General features: G+C 35.7%; 2 protein-coding genes across 15 annotated transcripts in view; one reads left to right on the forward strand and one right to left on the reverse strand.

Annotated features, from left to right (window-relative positions):
• CROT (carnitine O-octanoyltransferase) overlaps positions 1-19952 on the forward strand; it is a 54363-nt gene extending 34411 nt beyond the window's left edge. For 11 of the 14 annotated variants that reach the window (XM_070507615.1, XM_070507669.1, XM_070507656.1 and 8 more), the window contains 8 exons: positions 3977-4060; positions 4140-4247; positions 4473-4603; positions 12937-13060; positions 13931-14009; positions 14100-14193; positions 14320-14439; positions 19031-19952. In XM_070507615.1, the coding sequence (XP_070363716.1) occupies positions 3977-4060; positions 4140-4247; positions 4473-4603; positions 12937-13060; positions 13931-14009; positions 14100-14193; positions 14320-14439; positions 19031-19151 (861 nt within the window). In that variant the 3' untranslated portion in view covers positions 19152-19952. The remainder of the gene's footprint in view (positions 1-3976; positions 4061-4139; positions 4248-4472; positions 4604-12936; positions 13061-13930; positions 14010-14099; positions 14194-14319; positions 14440-19030) is intronic. The other 3 variants (XM_070507651.1, XM_070507643.1, XM_070507636.1) reach the window with 1 other exon arrangement.
• A 1291-nt stretch (positions 19953-21243) lies between these two features.
• ABCB4 (ATP binding cassette subfamily B member 4) overlaps positions 21244-22819 on the reverse strand; it is a 72543-nt gene continuing 70967 nt past the window's right edge. The window contains 1 exon segment of the mRNA XM_070517148.1: positions 21244-22276. Within this exon segment, the coding sequence (XP_070373249.1) occupies positions 22073-22276 (204 nt within the window). The 3' untranslated portion in view covers positions 21244-22072.

Genomic DNA, 22819 nt, shown 5'->3' on the forward strand with positions numbered 1-22819 from the left:
GGTTCAAGAAAATTAGAAAATCAGCCTCAGTTAGAGTTGCAACACACACTTGTAATCTCGTTGTGACATTTTTCATAAAGTATATAATTTGGTATAAAATAGTATGAGGATTTAGATTTTTTATTTGTTTTTGGTGGCCTTCCTCCAAAAGCATTTAATGACTGTAAAATACTGATAAGACCTGTTACACTGATCTGGGTTCAACAGTTGTATTTATCAGTATTTATTTAGTTTTAGGTGATAGAAACCTGAATCAAACTAGCATTAGCTTAAGAAGATATTTGTTGGCGTAGGAGTACAGCTAAATTTCAGAAAGACTGATTTCCAGTGTCCAAATGCTTTCATTAGAAATTTCTCTCTGTTTTTTGGCATTACTTTACTATGTTTGGCTTTTATTTTTAGGGAGACTACCCCATGCGATTCTTGTATCCACAATCTCATGTCTTCATAGTTCTCTTCACAGATTAGTGCTCCTCGTGGAAATAGCCAGCTTTTTTCCGTAGCAAAAGTCCTGGGAATAGTGTTCATTGGTTGTGCGCGGCCTGTGTGAATCAGGGGCCCATTCTAGGGAATCAGGTGCTGTGATTCGTCTGGCCTTGGAACCTCGACAGTAGAAACACCCTCATTCAAACCACCACAGAGAGGAGTGGTGGTTGCCTAAAGAAAAATAAAGTTGCTATTATCACAGAAGAAGGTGGAGTGGTTGATGAGCGGATACTAAAACTAGATGTCTATTATAGGAGCTCATCAGAGTGAAAGATTGCCATGAGTCATTTTGAAGATTTGTTGTCTTTCCTCTTCCTTGGAGTCTGTGGTTGACAAAATATTTCTGGTTAATTGCCTCAGTTTTCTTCTCTTCGGCCTTGTTTGATTCTTCGTGACCTCCTCTGTCTGGCTTATATCTTTGTATTCCCTGGAAACTATCCTTTGTTAACTGGCTAACTTCCTCCTGGCTTCTTCCCTCCATTTCTCTTTGACCTGTGGGCTGAAGTTGATTACTCTCTGCTCCATACGAATGTGGCTCTGCTTCCATACGAATGTGGCTCTGCTTCCATCCTCCTAAAAGTCCTTTCCTCTACTAATTCTAAAGCTGACCTTAATTTTAGTCATACTTTTTCCCCTATGCCTGCTCTCTTCCTTGGGTTAATAGTTTGGTTGACCATTTTTGGTGGCTTGCAGTTATGCTTTTCTAGTTTTTACCTATTATTCTCTTTTGAGAGTTCTGTTTCACTATATGCTAAATTGTTCAAATTGGATGTTATATTGTTAGATAAGGGTAAGTTGCTCTCATTATCAAGAACTCATCATCTTTCTTTTCTCCGTCACTCCCAACCCCCAGAAAACCACTTAGCACTTTTTGATTTTTACTAATAGCACCAACATCGGGCTGTTTGCTCAAATTCAGAATAAAAATAACTTTAATGATCTTTTCTATCTCTGAATAAAGAATATTGGTCCCATAGTGAGCATACATCTCAGCACAACCAAGATGCTTTCCTATAGTAAGTGCATGGACATGTTTTATGTGTATATATTAACATCTATATATTTATAACATCAATCTGATTATCTCCACTTGATAATCTGCTTTTAAAGTTCCATTAGGTTTTCCTTGTAACCTAGGATGATTACAGAAAATGTAATTTAACTTCTGTAAAACATCATTAGTAAAGTGTATAAATTAAAGTAGAAGTGTTCTTAATCCAAAGCTGTGTTTCTGCTCTCTTCCATTGGTACTTGAATATGTGCTTTTGTGATTATACTAATTAATTGCTTTTCCCTCTTAGGATTTAAAATCCTAAGGTCACCTTTTTTGTCTTCTCTATGAAGGCTTTATTAGAGGGCTTTGTGAAGAGCACATAGGAAGCATATAATAAACACTAGTTGTCAATAATAACAACAGTTACTAATTATTGTGTGGACCGGGTTCTGTAGTGGGCACTTTATAAGCATTATTACTATTGTTTTTAACAGCAACTGTATGAAAATAGGTATTATTATCCCCACTAACAAATGAGTCAGTTTACTTAAAGAATTAAGTGGCTTTCTCATAGTTGCACAGCTAGCAAGTGGTGGGGTTTGGACTCAGAACCGAAGTCCACATTTTTAAACAGTATGTTACACATAATGTCTCCATATGAATGAAAAAAAAAAAAAGATGGCCAGCTCTGGTTCCCTAGTGGTTAAGTTCAGCACACTCCAATTTGGCAGCCTGGGTTCAGTTCCTGGGCATGGACCTATACCACTCATCTGTCAGTGGCCATGCTGTGGCAGTGGCTCACATACAAAAAGAGAAAGATTGGCAACAGATGTTAGCTCAGGTCAAATCTTCCTCAGCAAAAAAAGAGAGAGGTAAACCTTATGTGAACAAATAAAGTGTCAAGAAAGTATTTGAATTTTTTATATTTCCTAACTTTTTATTTAAATTGTTTATTAGCTTTCCACTGGGAGCTGGATGGGTAGAATTGTAAGTCAGAGACTTACGTCCTTCAGTCTTGCTCTTTCTTGCCGGTTCCAGTAAAAAAGAGATGAATACTATTGTCTCACATGAAACAATATATGTGATATCTGTGAAATTCTTTGTAAAGCTCTGAAGTGCTACACAGTTGTGAGATGCAGTTAGAAAAGGAGTTTGTCAATGACCTGTGGGTCTTGTTATGCATGCTGTTGCTGACATGTGGGATGAGCTGCTGACGTGTCTTGTATTGACCTCCTTTGTGAGCATTTTCCTGATGTTGTGGCTGCTACCTACTGGGTACCAGTATACTGTGCTTCTCAGGCTCCATTGGACCATGATATGGGGTAGCAGTGCTGTGTGATGTTAGGGGGATGTTTAAGGCAACTAATTACTCCCTCTGAAACTGGACCCAAGTCGGGTGGGTCCATATGTTAAGCCTCCCTTTTTTCTCTCCAAGGTTAGCGTTGTCACATTCTGTCATGAATAGTAACTGTGTTTAATGTAAAGTGGTAGCATTAACATAGAGGGAAAAAAGCATCTGATGTAATTGTCATCAAAGGAACATGGAGAAAATAAGGCAAAAAGTTTGTCCTCTAAAATAAATGATGGGAAAATTCACTAGCTGCAATTCCTTTTTCTAAATATAGCTGTCAAACCTGTAGCACCCTGGTAACTCAGCCCATATTTGCCACATTCCTTAAACATTGAAGATTATTTCCACCACATCTGAATATTCTTGTAGATATATACACAAAATTATTATTTGTTTTTTTCTTTTTGAAGATTGGCACCTGAGCTAACATGTGTTGCCAATCTTTGGGGTTTTTCTGCTTCTTCTCCCCAAAGCCCCCTAGTACCTAGTTGTATATTCTATTTGTGAGTGCCTCTGGTTGTGCCATGTGGGACGCTGCCTCAGCATGGCCTAGTGAGTGGTGCCATTGTCCACACCCAGGATCTGAACCAGCAAAACGCTGGGCCACTGAAACGGAGCGCACAAACTTAACCAGTCGGCCATGAGGCCAGCCCCAAAATCGCCATATTTTTTAATACCCAAATAGTGGCCTATGTCTTTTCCTACAGAAGTTCATCCTCATCCTCAGTGTAGCCTTCAGATAGTCTGCCATCCCCATATGCTTTTCCACAGTGCTCTTACAATTCCAGAGCATCTTAGTATTGCATACATATATATATAGCTGCTTTGACTTCCAGTCCAAGTAGAAATTTATGTTCTCTAGATTGTTCATGTTTACTTTATACCCCTCCCTATTACCTCAAGAGCCCTAATTAGGTGCTTCCAACTTTAAATATTTGTTCTTTCTCAGAAAATAAAATACAGCAGATATATACTATACTGTGGAATATCCGTATCTTTTTTATTAGGAGGTGAAGCATTTGAGAATTCTGTACTTTATTATGTGTTAAGAATGGGGGAAAGTGAAAACAAAATACTGGTAAAGTTTTAACTTGACATAAAGTATTGATGTCAAGTATTCAAAATCTTGTGTATTTTTGTTTTAGCATGCTCCTTATGATGCAATGATTATGGTAAACATCAGCCATTATATTGATGAGAAAATTTTGGAGAATGAAGGAAGATGGAAGGTATGTTAGAACAAATATTCATCCTTTTTCCCCTCATATTTTTATAGATATAATGTTTTTAAGTCTTCCCTATTTTCAGGGTTCAGAAAATGTACGGGATATACCACTTCCAGAGGAGCTTATTTTTACTGTGGATGAGAAAGTATTAGATGATATCAACCAAGCTAAAGCCCAATATCTCAAGCAGGTAGATTTTTCACTTTTCTCTTAGATAGTAACTGCTTTTGACTATTATATATAAAAATTTGGCTATCATCCAAGCATGACAGCATAAAACATTTTTAAATTATAGCTTTTATACTTTTAATTATTTATGTCTGATGATTACTTTAATGCAAATGATGACTTGGTTGTCTTTGGGGTATCTTCCTTAGGTGACTTTTTACTGTTCCCATTTAATCTTTTTTGTTAGGCCTCTGATCTGCAGATTTTCGTGTATGCCTTTACATCTTTTGGCAAAAAGTTAACCAAGAAGATGAGGCTTCACCCAGATACGTTTGTTCAGCTTGCACTTCAGCTGGCCTATTATAGACTTCACGGATGGTAAGGACCATTTGTTTTCCATTTTCAGAATCTTGAATTCAGGGGTATGTCTTTATCATGGCTGTTCCATCCTAACTCCCCAGTGTTTTTTCCGAGTTTTTTCCCAATTTACACTGTGTCCTAATTTGAAATTCCATCAACAGTGTATTAGAGTTTCAATCTGTGACACTTTCACCACTTTCACAGTCTTTGTTTTTCATTACCTTAATATTTTTGAAGTGTCTGCTCTCTTCTAAGAGGAGTTTTGCCATTCTTTGGAATTCAGATCACTTGGTTTTCTTGCAGCCTCAGTATTCAGAAGGGTTCATGAAAAGATGTGATTTTATAGATTATCAAGTCTTTACTCATTTTTAAGACAGGAGAGATGGTATGTTATGACTTTCTACATCCTCAGCAGAAGTGGAAGCTCCTTGATCTTGCTTTTTTTAATCCACTCTGAGAATATCTGTCTTTAAATAGGATGTTTAGATTATTTACATTTAATATAACTATTAATAAAGTTGGGTTTAAGTCTGCATCTTACTTGTTTTCTCTTTATCCCATCTGTTTCTTTCGTTCTTTCTTTTTTATCCTCTTTTGAATTCCTAGGGTGTTTTTTTTATTGTTTCATTTTATCTCCATTGTCAGCTGTTCTGATTTTTTGTTTGTTTTAGTAGTTGCAGTGGGGTTTGCAAACTACATCTTTAACTTATCGCAGTCTACCTTCAAATGATATTTTCCACTACAAATATAATGTAAGAAGCTTAAAGCAGAATGCTTCTATTTTGCTTCTCACATTCTTTGTGCTGTTGTCATACATTACACTTTTACATATTTATATACCTCACAATGCACTGTTACTATTTTTGCCTTAAGCAGTCAATTATCTTTTTTTATCCTGGTAAAATGTATATACAATAAAACTTACAGTTTTAATCTTTTTTTTTTTTTTTTGCTGAGGAAGAGTCACCCTGAGCTAACATCTGTTGCCAATCTTCCTCTTTGTGTATGTGAGCCACCCTCACAGCATGGCCACTGACAGGCAAGTGGTGTAGGTCCGTGCCTGGGCACCAAAGCACAGTGCACTGAACTTAACCACTAGGGCACCAGGGCTGGCCCTTAACCATTTTTTTTTTTTTAAAGATTTTATTTTTTTTCCTTTTTCTCCCCAAAGCCCCCCGGTACATAGTTGTATATTCTTTGTTGTGGGTCCTTCTAGTTGTGGCATGTGGGACGCTGCTTCAGCGTGGTTTGATGAGCAGTGTCATGTCCGCGCCCAGGATTCGAACCAACGAAACACTGGGCCACCTGCAGCAGAGCGCGCGAACTTAACCACTCGGCCACGGGGCCAGCCCCTGGCCCTTAACCATTTTTAAGTTTTTAATCCACTGGCATTAATTACATTCACAATGTTGTGAAACCATCACCACTATCTATTTCCAAAATATTTTCATCACCCCAAACAGAAACTCTGTACCCATTAAGCAATAACTTCCCATTCCTCCTTCTGTCCCAGCCCCTGGTAACCTCTAATCTCTTTCTGTCTCTATGAATTTGCCTGTTCTAGATATTTCCTGTAAGTGGAATTATACAGTATCTGTCCTTTTGTGTCTGGTTTCTTTCACTTAAGAGAATGTTTTCAAGGTTTATCCATGTTGTAGAATTGTAACTTCATTCCTTCTGATGGCTGAATAATATTCCATTATATGGATTTATCACATTTTGTTTACCCATTCATCTGTTGATAGACACGTAGCTTGTTTCTACTTTTTGGCTATTGTGAATAATGCTGCTGTGAACATTCATATACACGTGTCTGTTTGAGTCCCTGTTTTCAGTTACTCTAAGTGTATATCTAGGAGTGGAATTGCTGGGTTGTGTGGTAATTCTAAGTTTAACTTTTTGAGGAACTGCCAAACTATTTTCCATAGTTGGCAACACCATTTTACATTCCTACCAGCAGGTTCTAATTGTGCCACATCTTTGCTAACAGTTATTTATTTATTTTTTCTGGGTTTATTTATTTTATTTTATTTATTTAATTTTTAAAAAATTTTTATTGCAGTAACATTGGATTATAACATTATATAGCTTTCAGATGTACATTGTAATATATTTTAAATTCTGTATAGATTACATCATGTTCCCCACCCAAAAACTAATTATAGTTCATCACCACACATGTGAGCCTAATCACCCCTTTTGCCCTCTCCTCACCCCTCTTCTCCTATGGTAACCACCAATCCAGTCTCTGTTGCTGTGTATTTCTTTATCGTTGTTTTTATCTTCTACTTATGAGTGAGATCATATGGTATTTGACTTTCTCCCTCTGACTTATTTCACTTAGCATAATACCCTCAAGTTTTTTCTGTTTTTAAAAAATTATAGCCATCCTAGTAGTTGTGAAGTGGTATCTCTTGTGGTTTTATTTTCATTTCTCTAATGACTAATAAGGTTGATTATCTTTTCATGTGTTTATTGGCCGTTTCTATATCTTCATTGGCAAAATGTCTATTCAGGGTCCTTTGTGCATTTGGTAGTTGGTTTGTTTGTCATTTTGTTGTTGAATTGTAAGAGTTCCTTATATGTTTTGGATATGAAACTCTTATCAAATATGTGATTTGCAAATATTTTCTCCCATTCTGTGAGTTGTCTTTTCACTCTCTTCATGGTATCTTTTCACAAAGATTTTAATTTTGATGTCCAATTTATCTATTTTTTTTTCATTTGTTGCCTGCTTTTGGCATCATGTCTAAGAAATCATTGCCAAATCCAACGTCAAAAGCTTTTTCCCTATGTTTTTTTCTAAGAATTTTATAGTTTTAGATCTTACTTTGGATCTCTGATCCCTTCTGCATTAATTTTTGCATATGGCATATGGTATGGGTCCAAATTCATTCTTTTGCATGTGGATATCCAGTTTTCCTAGCATTATTTGTTGAAGAAACTGTTCTTTCCCTATTGAATGGTCTTGACACCCTTGTGCAAAATCAGTTGACCATAGCTGTGATGCTTATTTTTGGGCTTCTAATTCTGTACCATTGGTCTATATGTCTCTTGTGCCATTCTTCTTGTACCCATACAATACTGTTTTGATTATTGTACCTTTGTAGTAAGTTTTGAAATCTGGAAGTGTGAGTTCTTCACCTTTGTTCTTTTTTTCAAGATTTTTTGGCTATTCTGGGTCACTTGAAATTCCTTGTGTGTTTTAGGATGAGTTGTTCCATTTTTGCAAAAATGTTGTTGGGATTTTGATAGAGATTGCATTGAATCAGTAGATCAGTTTGGGTAGTATTGTCATCTGAACAATATTAAGTCTTTTGGTCCACAAACATGGGGTCCCTTTCCATCTATTTGTGTCTTTTTAAATTTCTTTCAGCAATGATTTGTAGTTTTCAGTGTACAAGTCTTTTCACTTCCTTCGTTAAACTTAATCCTGAGTACTTTATTCTTTTTGATGCTACTGTGAATGGAATTTTTTTCTTAATTTTTTTTCTGGATCATTCATTGCTAGTGTATAGAGATGCAACTGATTTTTGTGTGTTGATTTGGTATCTTGAAACTTTGCCAAATTTGTTTATTAGCTCTTAACAGTTTTTTTGAACTCTTTAGGGTTTTCTAAGTATAAGATCAAGTATCTGTGAGTAGAGATAGTTTTGCTTTTTGCTTTCCAATTTGGATGCCTTTTATTTTTTTTCCTCTGGCTAGAACAGTCAGTACTATGTTGAATAGAAGTGGCAAAAGCAGGCATCCTTGTCTTCTTAGTCATCTTAGGTGGAAAGTTTTCAGTCCTTCACCATTGAGTATGATGTTAGCTGTTGGTTTTTCATAAATGCCCATTATCATGTTGAGAAAGTTCCCTTCTTTATTTTTTTATTTTTATTTTTTTTGAGGAAGATTAGCCCTGAGCTAACTACTGCCAATCCTCCTCTTTTTGCTGAGGAAGACTGGCCCTGAGCTAACATCCATGCCCATCTTCCTCTACTTTTTATATGTGGCATGCCTACCACAGCATGGCTTTTGCCAAGTGGTGCCACATCCGCATCCGGGATCCAAACCTGCGAACCCCAGGCCACAAGAAAGTTCCCTTCTATTCATAGTTTATTGAGTGTTTTTATTATGATTTTTTTTTTGGAGGAAGATTAGCCCTAAGCTAACATCTGCTGCCAGTCCTACTCTTTTTGCTGAGGAAGATTGGCCCTGAGCTAACATCTGTGCCCATCTTCCTCTATTTTATATGTGGGACGCCTGCCACAGCATGGCTTGATGAGTGGTGTATAGGTCCGCACCAGGATCTGAACCCACAAACCCCAGGCCACCAAAGCAGAATGTGTGAACTTAACCGCTACACCACCAGGCCAGCCCCATGTGTTTTTATTACGGAAGAGTGTTGGATTTTGTTAGAAGCTTTTTCTGTATCAGTTGAGATCATCGTGTAGGTCTTTTCCTTCATTCTATTAATGTGATGTATTATACAGATTTTTCATATGTTGACCCACCCTTGCATTCTTGGGATAAATCCCACTTGCCCATGGTGTATCATCCTTTTAGTATGCTGCTGAATTTGATTTGCTAGTAATTTGTAGAGGATTTTTGTATCTGCATTCATAAGGGATATTGGTCTATAGTGTCTTTTCTTGTAATGTCTTTGTTTTTGGTAACTGGATAATGCTGGTCTCATATATTATGAATTAGGAAGTATTCCCTCCTCTTCAGTTTTTTAGAAGAGTTTGAGAATGATTGGTGTTAATTCTTTAAGTGTTAGAATTCATCAGTGAAGCCATCTCGTCCAGAACTTTTCTTTGTTTGGAGGTTTTTGATTACTGATTCATCTTCTTACTTGTTATAGGTCCAGTCACATTTTTATTTTTTCTTGAGTCATATTTGTTAATTTATGTGTTTCTCAGAATATGTCCATTTTATTTAGGTTACCCAATTTATTGGTATACAGTTGTTCATAGTATTCTCTTACACAGGCATACCTTGTTTTATTGTGCTTTGCTTTCTTCTGCTTTGCAGATACTGCTTTTTTTACAAGACCCTTCACCAGCAAAAAAGATTATGACTTGCTGAAGTCTCAGATGATAGCAATTTTTTACTAATAAAGTATTTTTAAATTAAGGTTGTACATTGTTTTTTCAAACATCATGCTATTGCACACTTAATAGACTACAGTATATTATAAATATAACTTTTATTTCCCTGAGAAACCAAAAAATTAGTGTGACTCCCTTTACTGTGATATTGACTTTATTGCAGTGCTCTGGAACCAAACCTGCAATATCTCCAAGATATGCCGGTAATCCTTTTTATTTCTGTAAAGTCAAAATAATGCCCTCTCTTTTATAGCTAATTTAAGTAATTGGAGTTTATTCCCTTTTTATCTTAGTGTAGCTAAAGGTTTGTCAGTTTTGTTGATCTTTTCAAAGAACCAACCTTTTGCTTTAGTTAACTTTCTCTATTTTTCATTTCTGTATTTTGTTTATCTCCATTCTAGTCTTAATTATTTTCTTCATTTTGCTAGCTTTGGGTCTAGTTTGCTGTTCTTTTTTCTAATTCCTTAAGGTGTGTAGTTTATTGATTTGAGATCTTTTTTTAATGTAAGAGTTTAAAGCTATAAATATCCCTCTGAACACTGCTTTTGCTTTGTCCCATAAGTTTTGGTATGTTGTGTTTTCATTTTCATTCATCTCAAGGTATTTTCTAATTTCCCTTGTGATTGCTTCCTGACCAATTAGTTATTTTAGAGGATGTTGTTTAATTTCTACATATTTGTGAATTTTCCGGTTTTTCTTCTGTTATTGATTTCTAGCTTCATTCCATTGTCATTGAAGAAAATACATTTTATGATTTCAGTCTTTTTAAATTTATTGTGACTTGTTTTGTGGCCTAATATATGGTTTATCCTGGAGAATGTTCCATGTGCACTTGAGAAGAATTTGAATTCTGCTGTTATTGAGTGGCATATTGTCTATATATCTATTAGGTCTAGTTATTTATAGTGTTGTTCGAGTCCTCTGTTTCCCTATTGATCTTCTGTCTGCATATTCTATCCATTTTTGAAAGTTGGGTATAGAAGTCTCCAACTATTGTAGAGTTGTTTGGTTCTCTCTTCAATTCTGTCAATGTTTGCTTCATATATTTTAGGGCTCTGTTGTTTGGTGCATATATTTTCATAATTGTTATCTCTTCTTGATGAATTAAACATTTTTATCAATATATAATGTCCTCTTTGTCTTTTTTAACCTTTTTGACTTAAAATCTGTTTTATCTTATAATAACATAGCCACTCTAACTCTCTTTTGGCTACTGTTTTCATGGAATATCTTTTTTCATCCTTTTACTTTTAATCTCTTAATGTCTTTGTATCTAAAGTGAATCTCTTGTAGACCGCATAGACAATGTTTTTTTATCCATCCTGCCAATCTCTGCCTTTGATTGGAGAGTTTAGTCTATTTTACATTTAAAATAATTACTGATAAGGAGAGATTTACTTCTGCCATTTAGCTATGTTTTCTGTAGGTCTTACATGTTTTTTGTTTCTCAATTTCTCCATTACTGCCTTTTTTGTATTTAGTTTTTTTGTAGTGTACCATTTTGATTCCCTTCTGTCTTTTTCTCTTTTGTTTTTTTGGGTATTTTCTTCTTGGTTACCTTGGAGATTACAATTAACATCTTAACTTTAAAACAACTTAGTTTGAATAATATCAGCTTAGTTTCAATAGTATATACTTTGCTTCTGTACATCTCTGTACTGCCCTCTTTATTTTGTTATTGTCACAGATTACATCTTTATACATAGTGTGCCCACTAACGTAAATTTATATTTTATGCATTTGCCTTTTTAAGTAAAAAAAAAACTAAACAAAACTGTTAAACATGTTGCTGCTTCTCCCATATTTCCTATAAACTGGTAGTTAGCTCTAGAGACTTGAGAAGAGTAATCAGTTATTTTTATTTTTTACAACAATAAATTAGATAGTTAATGGTACTTGGTTTCTATTTCATCCTTTTCAGATTGAGAATGGCTTCAGTTGTCAGCCTAGATCCATTACAGAGTTTCCTCCCTGAGTTTTTCATCTAATGGTTTTAAGAGCCATTGATGATCATTACCAAGATCAGTTATTTCATTAAAGGTTACAGAGTAGTGATATTTTGTTATTCATTCTTGCTGCTTTTATATTTAATCTATTTTTAAAAGAATGTTATTTTAGTGGTGTTTAAAGTTTTTATTTACACTTTCCCCTTCATACTTTGAAAGGATACAACTTTAGCTCGGGGAGACAGCCTCACAGAAACACTGAACAGAAGAGGCTCAGTAACTCTGTTTGAGCCCTCTTGGCCACATTCAGCCCTTTTACTCATTCCATTTGATCTCTTTAACTTTAAATTCCAACCACCAGGAAAGTAAGAGAGCTTTATATCTAAAATCATTATATCATTCTCCAACCCAGGAAAACAGTCATCGCTCTGGGGAACTTCTTAAATAATACTTTTACTTAATTCTACAGTCATTCATGTTCTATATGAAGGAGCTAAAGGCCAAAGACTCTGTATTATCTATTGCTGTATAACAAATTACTCCCAAAATTAGTTGCTTAAAACAACAAACATTTATTATCTCACATTTTCTGTTGGTCAGGAATCCAGGTGTGGCTTAGCTGGCTGCCTCAGACTTCAGGTCTCTTGTGAGGTTGTAGTCGGGCTGTCAGCCAGGGCTCTGTTCTTATCTGAAGGCACTCCTGAGGGAGGATTCCCTTCCAGCTCACTCACATGGTTATTAGTAGGATTTAGTTCCTCCCAAGCTGTTGTCCAGAGGCCTCCTTCAGTTTCTTGCCGCCTAGGCCTCTTTATAGGGTAGCAACCAGCATAGCAGCTGGCTTTCCTTAGAGTAAGGAAGTGAGAGAGCAAGAGAGGGCTCTCTTTGTAACCTAATTTCAGAAGTGACATCCCGTCACTTTCGTCATATTCTTTTCATTAGATTGAAGTCATTAAGTCCATCCCACGCTCAAAGTGAGGGGTTATGCCAAGGCATAAATAGCAGGAGGCAGGGATTACTGGAGGGCATCTTAGAGGCCACCTACCACAGACTCCTCTGCATATAACCTGACAGCAGCCAAGCCTTTGAAACGTTCCATATTATATGAGACCCTGTGTACCAGAGTACTTTTTGCTCTTTGATATTGAAAATAGCCTCTTTGTTCTTGAAAGTCTCAACTGTTTTCTATATTGTAGAACTTAGTGTCTGACCAAAGCCACTAAGCAAAGTTTTATTAGGGAAACTCTTCTTTGTAATAACATTAGAGCATTTTCTTTCTTGTAATACATTCTCTTACTTTCATTTTTTCTTGTAGCCCTGGTTGCTGCTATGAAACAGCTATGACAAGATATTTTTATCATGGCCGTACAGAGACTGTGCGATCTTGTACAGTAGAAGCAGTCAGGTGGTGCCAGTCCATGCAGAATCCTTATGCCAGTGTGAGTATTTGAAATGGAAAGATTCACAGAATTTGTTCTACAGGAACCTTGGCCCTTGAATCAGTAACTTCTTTACCTCAATTCCCCTGGATGAGTAAAATACTTTCAGACATTTTTTCCTGAAGTTTTCCAAAGATTTGTTCAGTTGCCAGTGAGATATATATCTGGAAAGAATAAGAAACAAGGAAGACCTGGGAAGAAGCCCATTTGTGTCATTTCCTAGGCAAAATATCCTCAGTACCTTGAGTATTTCACTAGTATTGATCTGCTTTTAGAAGAACACCAGTAAAATGCAGACTCCCAAAGCACCTTTAACAGGAAGCTGTTCTTGATGTGTTTGAATTTTTTTGAAATCACATATTTTTGTTTTCATATATTAGAACCAGACTAGTTTTATAAGTTTTGTTTTATACTTTTTTTTTGAAGCATTTAGACAACAGGGTAGTTCCTTCCCCCTGCTATTTTGGTATTGCATGGGCTCCTTTAGTTTTGATAGACATAGTTCTGTATATCATATGTATCTGTTAATTTGTTTTAATTTCAAGGAACGGCTTCATTATCATTTTTGTACAACTATGCTTTAGTTTTGAAATTCTAGTTGCTGCTGTCTTTATACTTGTTAATGTCGCTTCAGTGCTGGAACTTCCTATTTTCCTATTCTGAGAAAGAAATAATCAAGATGCAGGACATACAGGAAGGAAAACACAATACTAGAAGTAAGGGAAAGACACAGAAGCGTGTGTCTCAAGGTCTTAGAAATCTTCTTTTTCTCTCCCAAATCACCCAACTCCTAATTACACTGAGCTCAGGGGTCTTTTGTTTGCTTTCTGTGCAGTTTGTTATTGAAGTGTCTCTTGATTTTTAACATAGCTCCTTGAGCGGCAGCAAAAGATGTTACAGGCTTTTGCAAAGCATAATAAAATGATGAAAGATTGTTCAACTGGAAAAGGTACTTATATTAGAATTATTCTAACTTTTTTAAAAAAACCTCTTACGTTGAAAAATTTTTTCTGACTTCAGATGTGGGGTTTCATTGCAGGATTTGACCGTCATCTTTTAGGTCTTTCACTCATAGCAAAAGAGGAAGGTCTCCCAATTCCAGAACTCTTTACGGACCCAGTTTTCTCCAAAAGGTGATATAGTGGAGTGTTTTATAACTTCATCAAGCAGTTTGTTTTTTTACTGAATGTTAAAAGTTCTTCAGAAGCAATAGAAGCTTCTGCAAGCCCAGTAAAATATTCTTTCTTTATGCCACACAGTGGAGGAGGTGGAAACTTTGTCCTCTCAACAAGCCTGATTGGTTACTTCAGAATCCAGGGAGTGGTGGCTCCCATGGTGCACAATGGCTATGGATTTTTCTACCACATCAGAGACAACAGGTGAGGCTGCTCCTATTCTTCTTACTGTGCTATAGAGTAAGAAAGCTAGCATTTGTTGTTTGATTGTCTTTCCTACACTATGATTCTGTGTTGTGATGTCACTTGCTGCATAGGTAATTATTTTTACTACTTAGGCATTTGATGTATATTTATGTTTCTCTGTCCTGCTTTCGAGACACTTGTCATCTTAGTCCTTTAGCCATTTTGTGCAGAACACTGTTTAAGGTTGACTCAGTGATCATGTCATCATCCTCAAAAATCAGTGCACATATTAACATATTTGTTCCATCCGAAGTATTTTATGGTAGGTTCAGATAAAATTTCACTGCCTTGTAAATATGTGGTGGTTCACACAGTCATAGACAGTACTAATAAGAGTAAGATAAGAGACTAAATAAATTAATTTATATTCAAAAAAAGAATGTTTTACCAATTCAGATGCATTTCATTTCAGTTGTATGAGGTTTGACTTATGTTTGTGGAAAGAATGAGAAAGAAAATGTTAAAACCTGGTAGGAAAAAGAGAGGTGGAGAACAAGGTGATGTGGAATTGATAGAAAGGCTTGGAAGGTCCTCATTCACATAGTCTGGAAGTCTCTTTATTGGGGTCTTTCAAAGCATGGGAGGCTTTATAACAAAATGGTGTCGCCACATTTAGCACTATGTGAACAAGAAGAGAGCAGGATTGGAGGCACATCACATGGAATGGGAAAAATTCGAATGATAATATTACGGCATATTTCAGTTTGTAAGATATTGTTTTTATGCTTTTTCTTCTTTAAAGAGTTTACAGCCATTTTATTTTTTTTAAACTTTATCATCTGCCCCCGTGTCAGGTGTGATTTGTGCATGGTCTGTTATATCAGTGGTGCTTGTATTTCTTGGCATCTGAGTCCTTATGTTATGTATTCCCATAGTATTCAGTTTGTGTACATTAATGTGCAAATTAAAGGTTGAATGACAAAAGTTAAACATAGATCTTATCCTTTTTCATAATAAAATGTCAGAGGTCACCAGACACAGAGAATAAGTAAGCATTCTAACATATTCCCTGACAAGTAGTGGATCCTCTGTTGCATGCAGTAATAAGAGTTCAAGCCAGATATACCTCGGCTCTCTGACTTTAGAAAAATATGTCTTTAATGATCCTGGGACAGAGCTTCCATTCATTCATTCAGAAAATATTTAGTGAGAACGTGTAGTGTGCCAGGTATTGTTATAGGTGCTAAGGACACAAGACAGACAAGATCCCCCATCTTATAGATTTTCTTTTCTACTTTGGAAAGAGAGACAAAAGCCAACAAATAAGCAAGATAACTTCAAATCGTGATGAATGCTATGGAGGAAATAAGCAAGTTGATGTGGTAATAGAGACAGTTGGCAGGAAGATGGAGCACTGCTTTATATAGTGTGGTCAGGGAAGGTCTCCGAGGAGTGACAACTAAGCTGAGATGTTAAGGATGAGAAGGAATTAATCATATGAATGCCAAGAAAACAGCTTTCCAGAATCTGATCACTGCTTACTATCCCCAATGCTACCACCCAAGCTAAGCTGTCGTCTTCTCCCACTTAGGTTATTGCAACGGGTTCCTATGTAGTCATCTTGCTTCCACCTTTCCTCCCCTACAGACCATCCTCTACACGGCAGCCCCTGATAGTACTTTTAAAAATGTAACTCAAGTCATATCATTCTTGTACTCAAAATCCTCCAAGGGCTTCTCATTTCCCTCACAGTAAAATCCAGGGTCCTCCTGTGAGACCCTACATGACCTAGCTCTCAGTTACGTCTCTGACCTTGTCTTCTACAGCTCTCCTACTGTTTCACTCTAGTCCAGTCACACTGGCCTTCTTGTACCTTGAACATACTAAGCAAGCTCCCTCCTCATGGCATTCACAGTTATGATTCCTCTGCCTAGTACCTTCTTCCTTGAAATATATGCAAGGATCACTCCCTTAACTTCATACAGATATTTGTTAAAAATTTGCTCTTATCTGAGAGGCCTTCTTTGACCATCTAAAATAGCACTTCTCCCCCTTTTCGGCACACACCTGCTACACTTTCTTTATAACACTTCTAACTACCCAATATGTATATACATTTATTTGTATGTTATCTGTCTTCCCTTCCTAGAATATAAGCCCACAAGAACAGGGTCTTTGATTTGTTTCTGGTATCCCCAGCTCTGTTAACAATGCCTTGTAAATATGTTGCACTCAGTGAATGTTTTTACAACTTTGTTGTTGAATATTAGTATACAGGTCATGGTATAGGAAAGAGCCTGGCATTTACAAAGAATGGAAAGAGGAAGTATGGCTATAAATTAGCAATTGAGTGGGAGGGTGGTAGAAGAAGGGGTTGAAGAGGGGTAGACAGGAGCTAAATCTTGATGTTCTCAACCCCGAGTGCACATTATAATCACCTGGAGAGCTTTAAAAATAATACGCCTTGGAATCACAGAGTTGTTTGGGGTGTTCAGTTGATGTAGGGCCTTGTAACATGGTAAAGAATTTGGATTTTCTCCTAAGAATAATGGGAAGCATTTTACTAGGTTTAAGCATGAAAGTTACATGTTTTATTAACATGTAAAGAGAGCTATTGGCTGTTATATGGAATATAAATTAGGTGGACAGTAATATGGGTAAGAATGAGAGGGAAGTCAGTCAGGAAGCAAGGATGATAAGTTTAACAAAGCAGTTGATAATTAAGGTGAAGAAAAGTGGAGGGATTTGAGATATATTTTGGAGGTAGAAACCACTAGGACTTACTGATTGATGGATTGCTAATTTTGATGGTGGCAGTGAAAATTAGGGGAGAAGTAGGTTTGAGGGCATGTAAGGGTAGAATCAAGAATTTTGTTTTGTACATATTGACTTGGAGATTTCTGCTAATACAAGAATTTATGATGTTTATATTTATATACAAGAGGATATGTCAGTAGGCAGTTGAATATATGAGTATTGAGCTCAGAAAAGAGCTCAGGGCTAGAGGTGTCCATTTATGCGTCATTACTGTGAGTACACCCAAAACAGTTTTCAAATAAAATACATGGAAATTATCTGGAAGGGATTTTTTTCATTCATTGTTAAACTAGAAAATTGTCTGACTTTTTGTGAATTTCTGTCTGACTTAATATTATTTCAAGTAATTCCCGATGCCATCAAATATGCTTTGAGATATTTTAATAGTTGAAGAATGTCTAGTCTTAGAGGTTTCCATAACTTATCTAACTACTTTCCTACTATTTCCAGTTTTTCATCATTACAAATAATGTGCAATATTATAATATATCCTTCCTCATTTTATCACATCATTTCCAACTCTAGGCATTATAAAATATTCTTTACTAATTTTATAGGCAAAAATAACATATTTGAATTCCTTATAAAGGAAAACATTTTTTTCTTTGTTTATTGGCATCTGTGTAGATTCTTTTATGAATTGTACATGTAGGAGAGGTTATTTCTTTTTATAATTTAGAAAGGTAAGTGAATTTTAAAATTTTTTAATACTTGAATAAGAATCGTTCATTTTTGCAAAGAAATACATTTAGAGTAAATATATCTCACTGAATATTTGAGAATTATATGAACAGTGTAGGTGGAAAATGACTAGTGATAATGAATCGCTAGGTGAAAACAAGCCAAGACTTCCTGTAGGTTCCTGTATATCTTTTAGTAAATATAATCCACTCAAACATTAGTGTCATCGTTATATACTGATCCAGAGCATGTTTTCATTTCATTCTGCTTAAAGTACACGTTGAAGTTTTAATTTACTGTCTTTTTTAGTGATGTGAAAATTGCCTGGTTGTCCACAAGCTTTACATTGCACAACATTCTGATTTTGAGTTTAATGCATGTTTTGCCATAGAAAATGTGAGTGTCTGGAGAGGGGAAGGCTGATTCCAAGAGTGTCTCACTTTCTGCTCTGAGCCCACCAGAAGCCGGGCTTCTCCCCTTTTCTCTCTTCTTTCCTATTTTGCTCTGCTTCCCGGGGCCACTTTTATCGCTTGTCAGATAGGGGATTTCTTCATCAAGAGATTCTAGAAGGAGATGATGGAGACATGACTTAGTCCCAACAGAATTTCTCTCTGGCTTTTCTAGAAACAACTTTTCTCTTATCCTTCTTTCCCTTTTATTTATTTATTTATTTATTACTCTCTTCAAATGTTATATTCTTCTTTAAAAATAGTTCCAGTTTCATTGCAAACAGTTGCATGAATCCATATTCCAACTCACTCCATTTAGGGCACATCAGGAACATCATTTTTAGGAAGAGGTGGGTTTGTTTTTTTAACGTAATAAAGACCTTACTCCAGAGCACTCTTGAGCTCTGGCTAATTTTTTGTTCCCTTTTATCCTTAGTCACTAGACACATAGTAAATGAGGTGTTCTTAGTATTATGTATAAATATGGCTTTATCTTCAGTTGTGTCAGGTTACATTTACCTAATGTCAGCAAGAATTCATATTTCATATATGAATAACCCGATGGAATAAAGGTCATAGCTGTATTCACCATTATCATTTGGAGCTTTTTTGTGTTAGGATTTTTGCGTAGTATTTAATCATTTATTATTTGTGCTTCACAGGTTTGTTGTGGCCTGTACAGCTTGGAAATCATGTCCAGAGACTGATGCAGAAAAGCTAATTGAGCAGATTTTTCATGCTTTCCATGATATGATTCAGCTGATGAACACCGCTCATCTTTAGAGACTAATCATTTATTAAGCACTTACCAAAATATATTATTAAACTGGGTGCTGGGAGTGGGTTGGTACTGTGAGATACGAAGAAATGTTGACTTAAAGGAAACTTGTTAAATGAAGAAATTAGTAGAGTCACGCTCTCTAAATTTATTCTGACGTAGAAAGTAGAAATATTTTTAAGCTTCCTCTGATGCTGCAGCAATGCAAATTATGATATAGTGAATATAGAACTATGCAATATTTAAGATAAGCCTCAACAATGCAAATCTACAAATTTTAATAATGCAAGTCTTGCTCTAACTTTTAAATATTTTTGTTGGTATCTGAACAGGTTATAAATCCTCTCTCTGAACATCATTGTAGAGTCTTATCTTCCCAAGCACTTTAACATTTTATAGTTGCCAAAGGGTATGAAATACATGACTGGACACTAATTTCCCTGAAATCAGTGCCTTCCACATTCACCACAGGGATACAAGCCTACTATGTTTGATGGGAAAGACCACTACAATTTAATGATGATCTTTAAAAAATGGTTTCTATTGGCCAGACAGAAGAATTAGATTGTAGGAAGGAGGTTTACATCCTCTGACACACACATACAACCTAACAAAATTCATTACAGTATGTTGTTATAATTAGTTTTGTGAATATAAAAGTAGAGCACTTACATTTAAAATTAGTTGAGTTATGACTTTAAAAGGATTAAATGTTGAATCAGATTCTCAGGATTTTACAGTTTTTTTCTCCTTTTTGTTCAATTTTGTAGTTTCTTTCTCTGGAAAATAAAACTCTCAATCATATAGCTTCTTGTTTTGTGTTTGAATAAGTGATTCCTTCCAGTTTGATCTTATACTTGCTGATCTGAGTTATGTATTGTTGTGTAGTAAACCGCCCAAAACTTACCATCTTACGACAATTTATAACTTCCTGTGATTGTGTCAGTTGATTGTGCCCAGCCGGATGGTTCTTCTGCTGGTCTTGCCTGAGTTATTTTATGCAGCTGCAGTCACCAGACTGAGGCTGGAAAGTCTAAGATGGCCTCACCCACTGTCTGAGGACTTGGTGGCTGGGACTCTCTCTCCATGTGGTCTTTGATCATTCAGTTTTCTAGCTTGGACTTTCATACTTGGCAGTAGGAATGTTCCAAGAGGGAAAGGTGGCAGTTGCAAGGTCTCTTGAGGCCTAGCCTCTGAAGTCACATGATGTCACTTCTTTTGCCTTTTATTGGTTAAAACAAGTTATGAGAACAGTCCAGATTCAAGGAGAAGGGGGAAAGTCTCATCTTTTGATAAGAGGAACAGTAGAGTCATTTTGTAAATGTAAATGAGTGGGTACAAGAGGGCATGACTTATTGGGGCCATTTTTGTAGCAATCTACCACATAAAGATTATAGTCCATTTAGTGTACTGGTTGTATACGTCCCTTTTTTCTTTACATGATCATGTTCTGAATTTGATAAGACTGATTTATTTATCATTATTTCTTTGTGAAAACATTCGGAGTATGGCATTTGATATATCCTAATAGGAAGATGAAATCTGAACTATGGACCTTTTTCCTCACTTGTACAATTTTGTAGAGTAGATAAGCAGGGCCTTTAGAATTATTTGGTTGGTTGTTCTTAAATAATGTCTAAAGACTTGGATATTTTAAAAGCTGATCACCTTCTGCAGAGAAATCTCTTCTCATTCATGCTTCCACACGTTTCCCTAACCTACCTGAAGTTAAAAATCACCCGGAATGCTTTTTACAAAGATATTCCTGGCCCTCAACCCAGAGGAACTGAGTCAGAATTTCCAGAGGCAGAAGTCCCATGGTCCTTATCAGGCAGCTTTTGGAATAATTAAACAAGAGTAGGTTGAATTCTGTTCACTTTGAGTCACCGTGGTAATGTACCCCTTGCCCTACTCTTCTTTTGGTTAATCTGGAATTCAGTCCACTGATACACACGGTCACATTTGAAAAATTCTCTAGTAATGTCTGGTTTATTACAGATAGAAGAAGTTGTTATGGATAGTTTACTACCTAAACAACCTGTCACAGCAATGACAATTTATATTGCTGCAGTAGATTATGGAGAAAACAAATGGAAAATTATAGAAAAAACATTTCAGTGTGGTTAACTTCCAAAGGTTGCCTGGAATACTTTTTTGTTCTCTGTCTAAACATACTTCCCTCTTGTAGGAGAAGTGGATTAATACCTGGGAAAATTAGAATTACCAGTAAAAATACAGTTGTTATAGAAACTCAGCATTTTATTGTTGATATTTCCAGTATTTCAAGTTGCACTAAGATAATATGTGCAACTTTTACTAAGAAATTTTAAACATTTTTTAAAAGTAATACTTGATGGTGTGCTGCTTTCTTGCCTTATGGAACAGATGTGTGCCTTCATAGCTTATCTAAGGACAATTGCATTTACTCTTGGACTTTGATGTTAAAGCTGGGAATATATTCATTTTAAAATACTTCACTTCTCCAATAGAATAAATTTGGAAACTTACTAAGGGAAAGAGCAGACTTTTGAACAATTTACTTTTCCTTTGTTCTTGGGAAAATTGTTCCCAAACCATCCTGTTATCTACACAACTATTCAGGACCATAAGAACTTTCCTTATGTCTGCGACTTCTATTAATTCTACTGCTTAAATACCTGAACTTTCTTCTTCTCTTCTGTATGTTTCTGATAACTCAGGAAGAGCTAGGTTATTTTCATTCTTCATCAAGACAGGTGTCACTTGTAACTCCTAAATTTCAAATGCTGTCATATGAAACATATTGGATTTAGAACATATTGGATGTTCTAAATTGATCTGGAATAATATATGCCTATATTTATGATGACTTATAAACTTCTTTTATAAGGCAGAAAAAGCTGTAGAATGATTTGAATTTATTTTTGGAATATACTACAACAAGAGTTCACAAGTTCTGTGACCCCAGCTGGACGCTGACCATAGAAAAATAGATGCCTTTTTGTGCCAGCAGCTGTTGGTGTGTGCCATGCTCCTTGACTCTGCCATTCTGAAACACTACTAAGTGTGCGTTCTGGATGGTGGACAGACGGTGAGTGACCACGATGCAGGTGCGGTCCTCTCTGGCTTTGTTTAGGGCTTCTTGGACTATCTATTGATAAATCAGAACAGAAGCCTTATCTTAAAAATTGTATAAATGAGTTTTAACATTAAAGGAAATTTAAAAATTTTACTATCCAAGCAAAAAAATTTACCTTTTATTTCTTTTCTCATCTCTTTGAAGCTTTGGCTTTATGCATGTATTTACATAATCGCTATTACCTATAGTTATCTTTTTTAATTATAATAAAAATGGATTCTCACACTATAAATAATCTTTACAATTATTTGATTTCTAACTAGTCACAATATGATATTTTACTTAACTACTTCCCTGTTATTATTTTCCAGCTTTTCCATTATTGTGCTGAAAATGTGACTTATACAGCTTTTTTTCTTTTGAATGCTTTACTTTTTTTGTGTTTATAAAGGTAGTATGTGGTCATTTTAGAAAATTCAGAAAATAGTGAAAGGAACAAAATAAAATATTCTACCTCAAAATAACCACTGTCTAAATTTCTGTTTACCTTTTTTTCCTGTGTTGACATCATTTTTTTCATGGTTGCCAGCACAAAAGACTGCTGTTTTACAAATT

The sequence above is a fragment of the Equus asinus genome, chromosome 1, assembly GCF_041296235.1.
Source record: "Equus asinus isolate D_3611 breed Donkey chromosome 1, EquAss-T2T_v2, whole genome shotgun sequence".
NCBI lineage: Eukaryota > Metazoa > Chordata > Mammalia > Perissodactyla > Equidae > Equus > Equus asinus.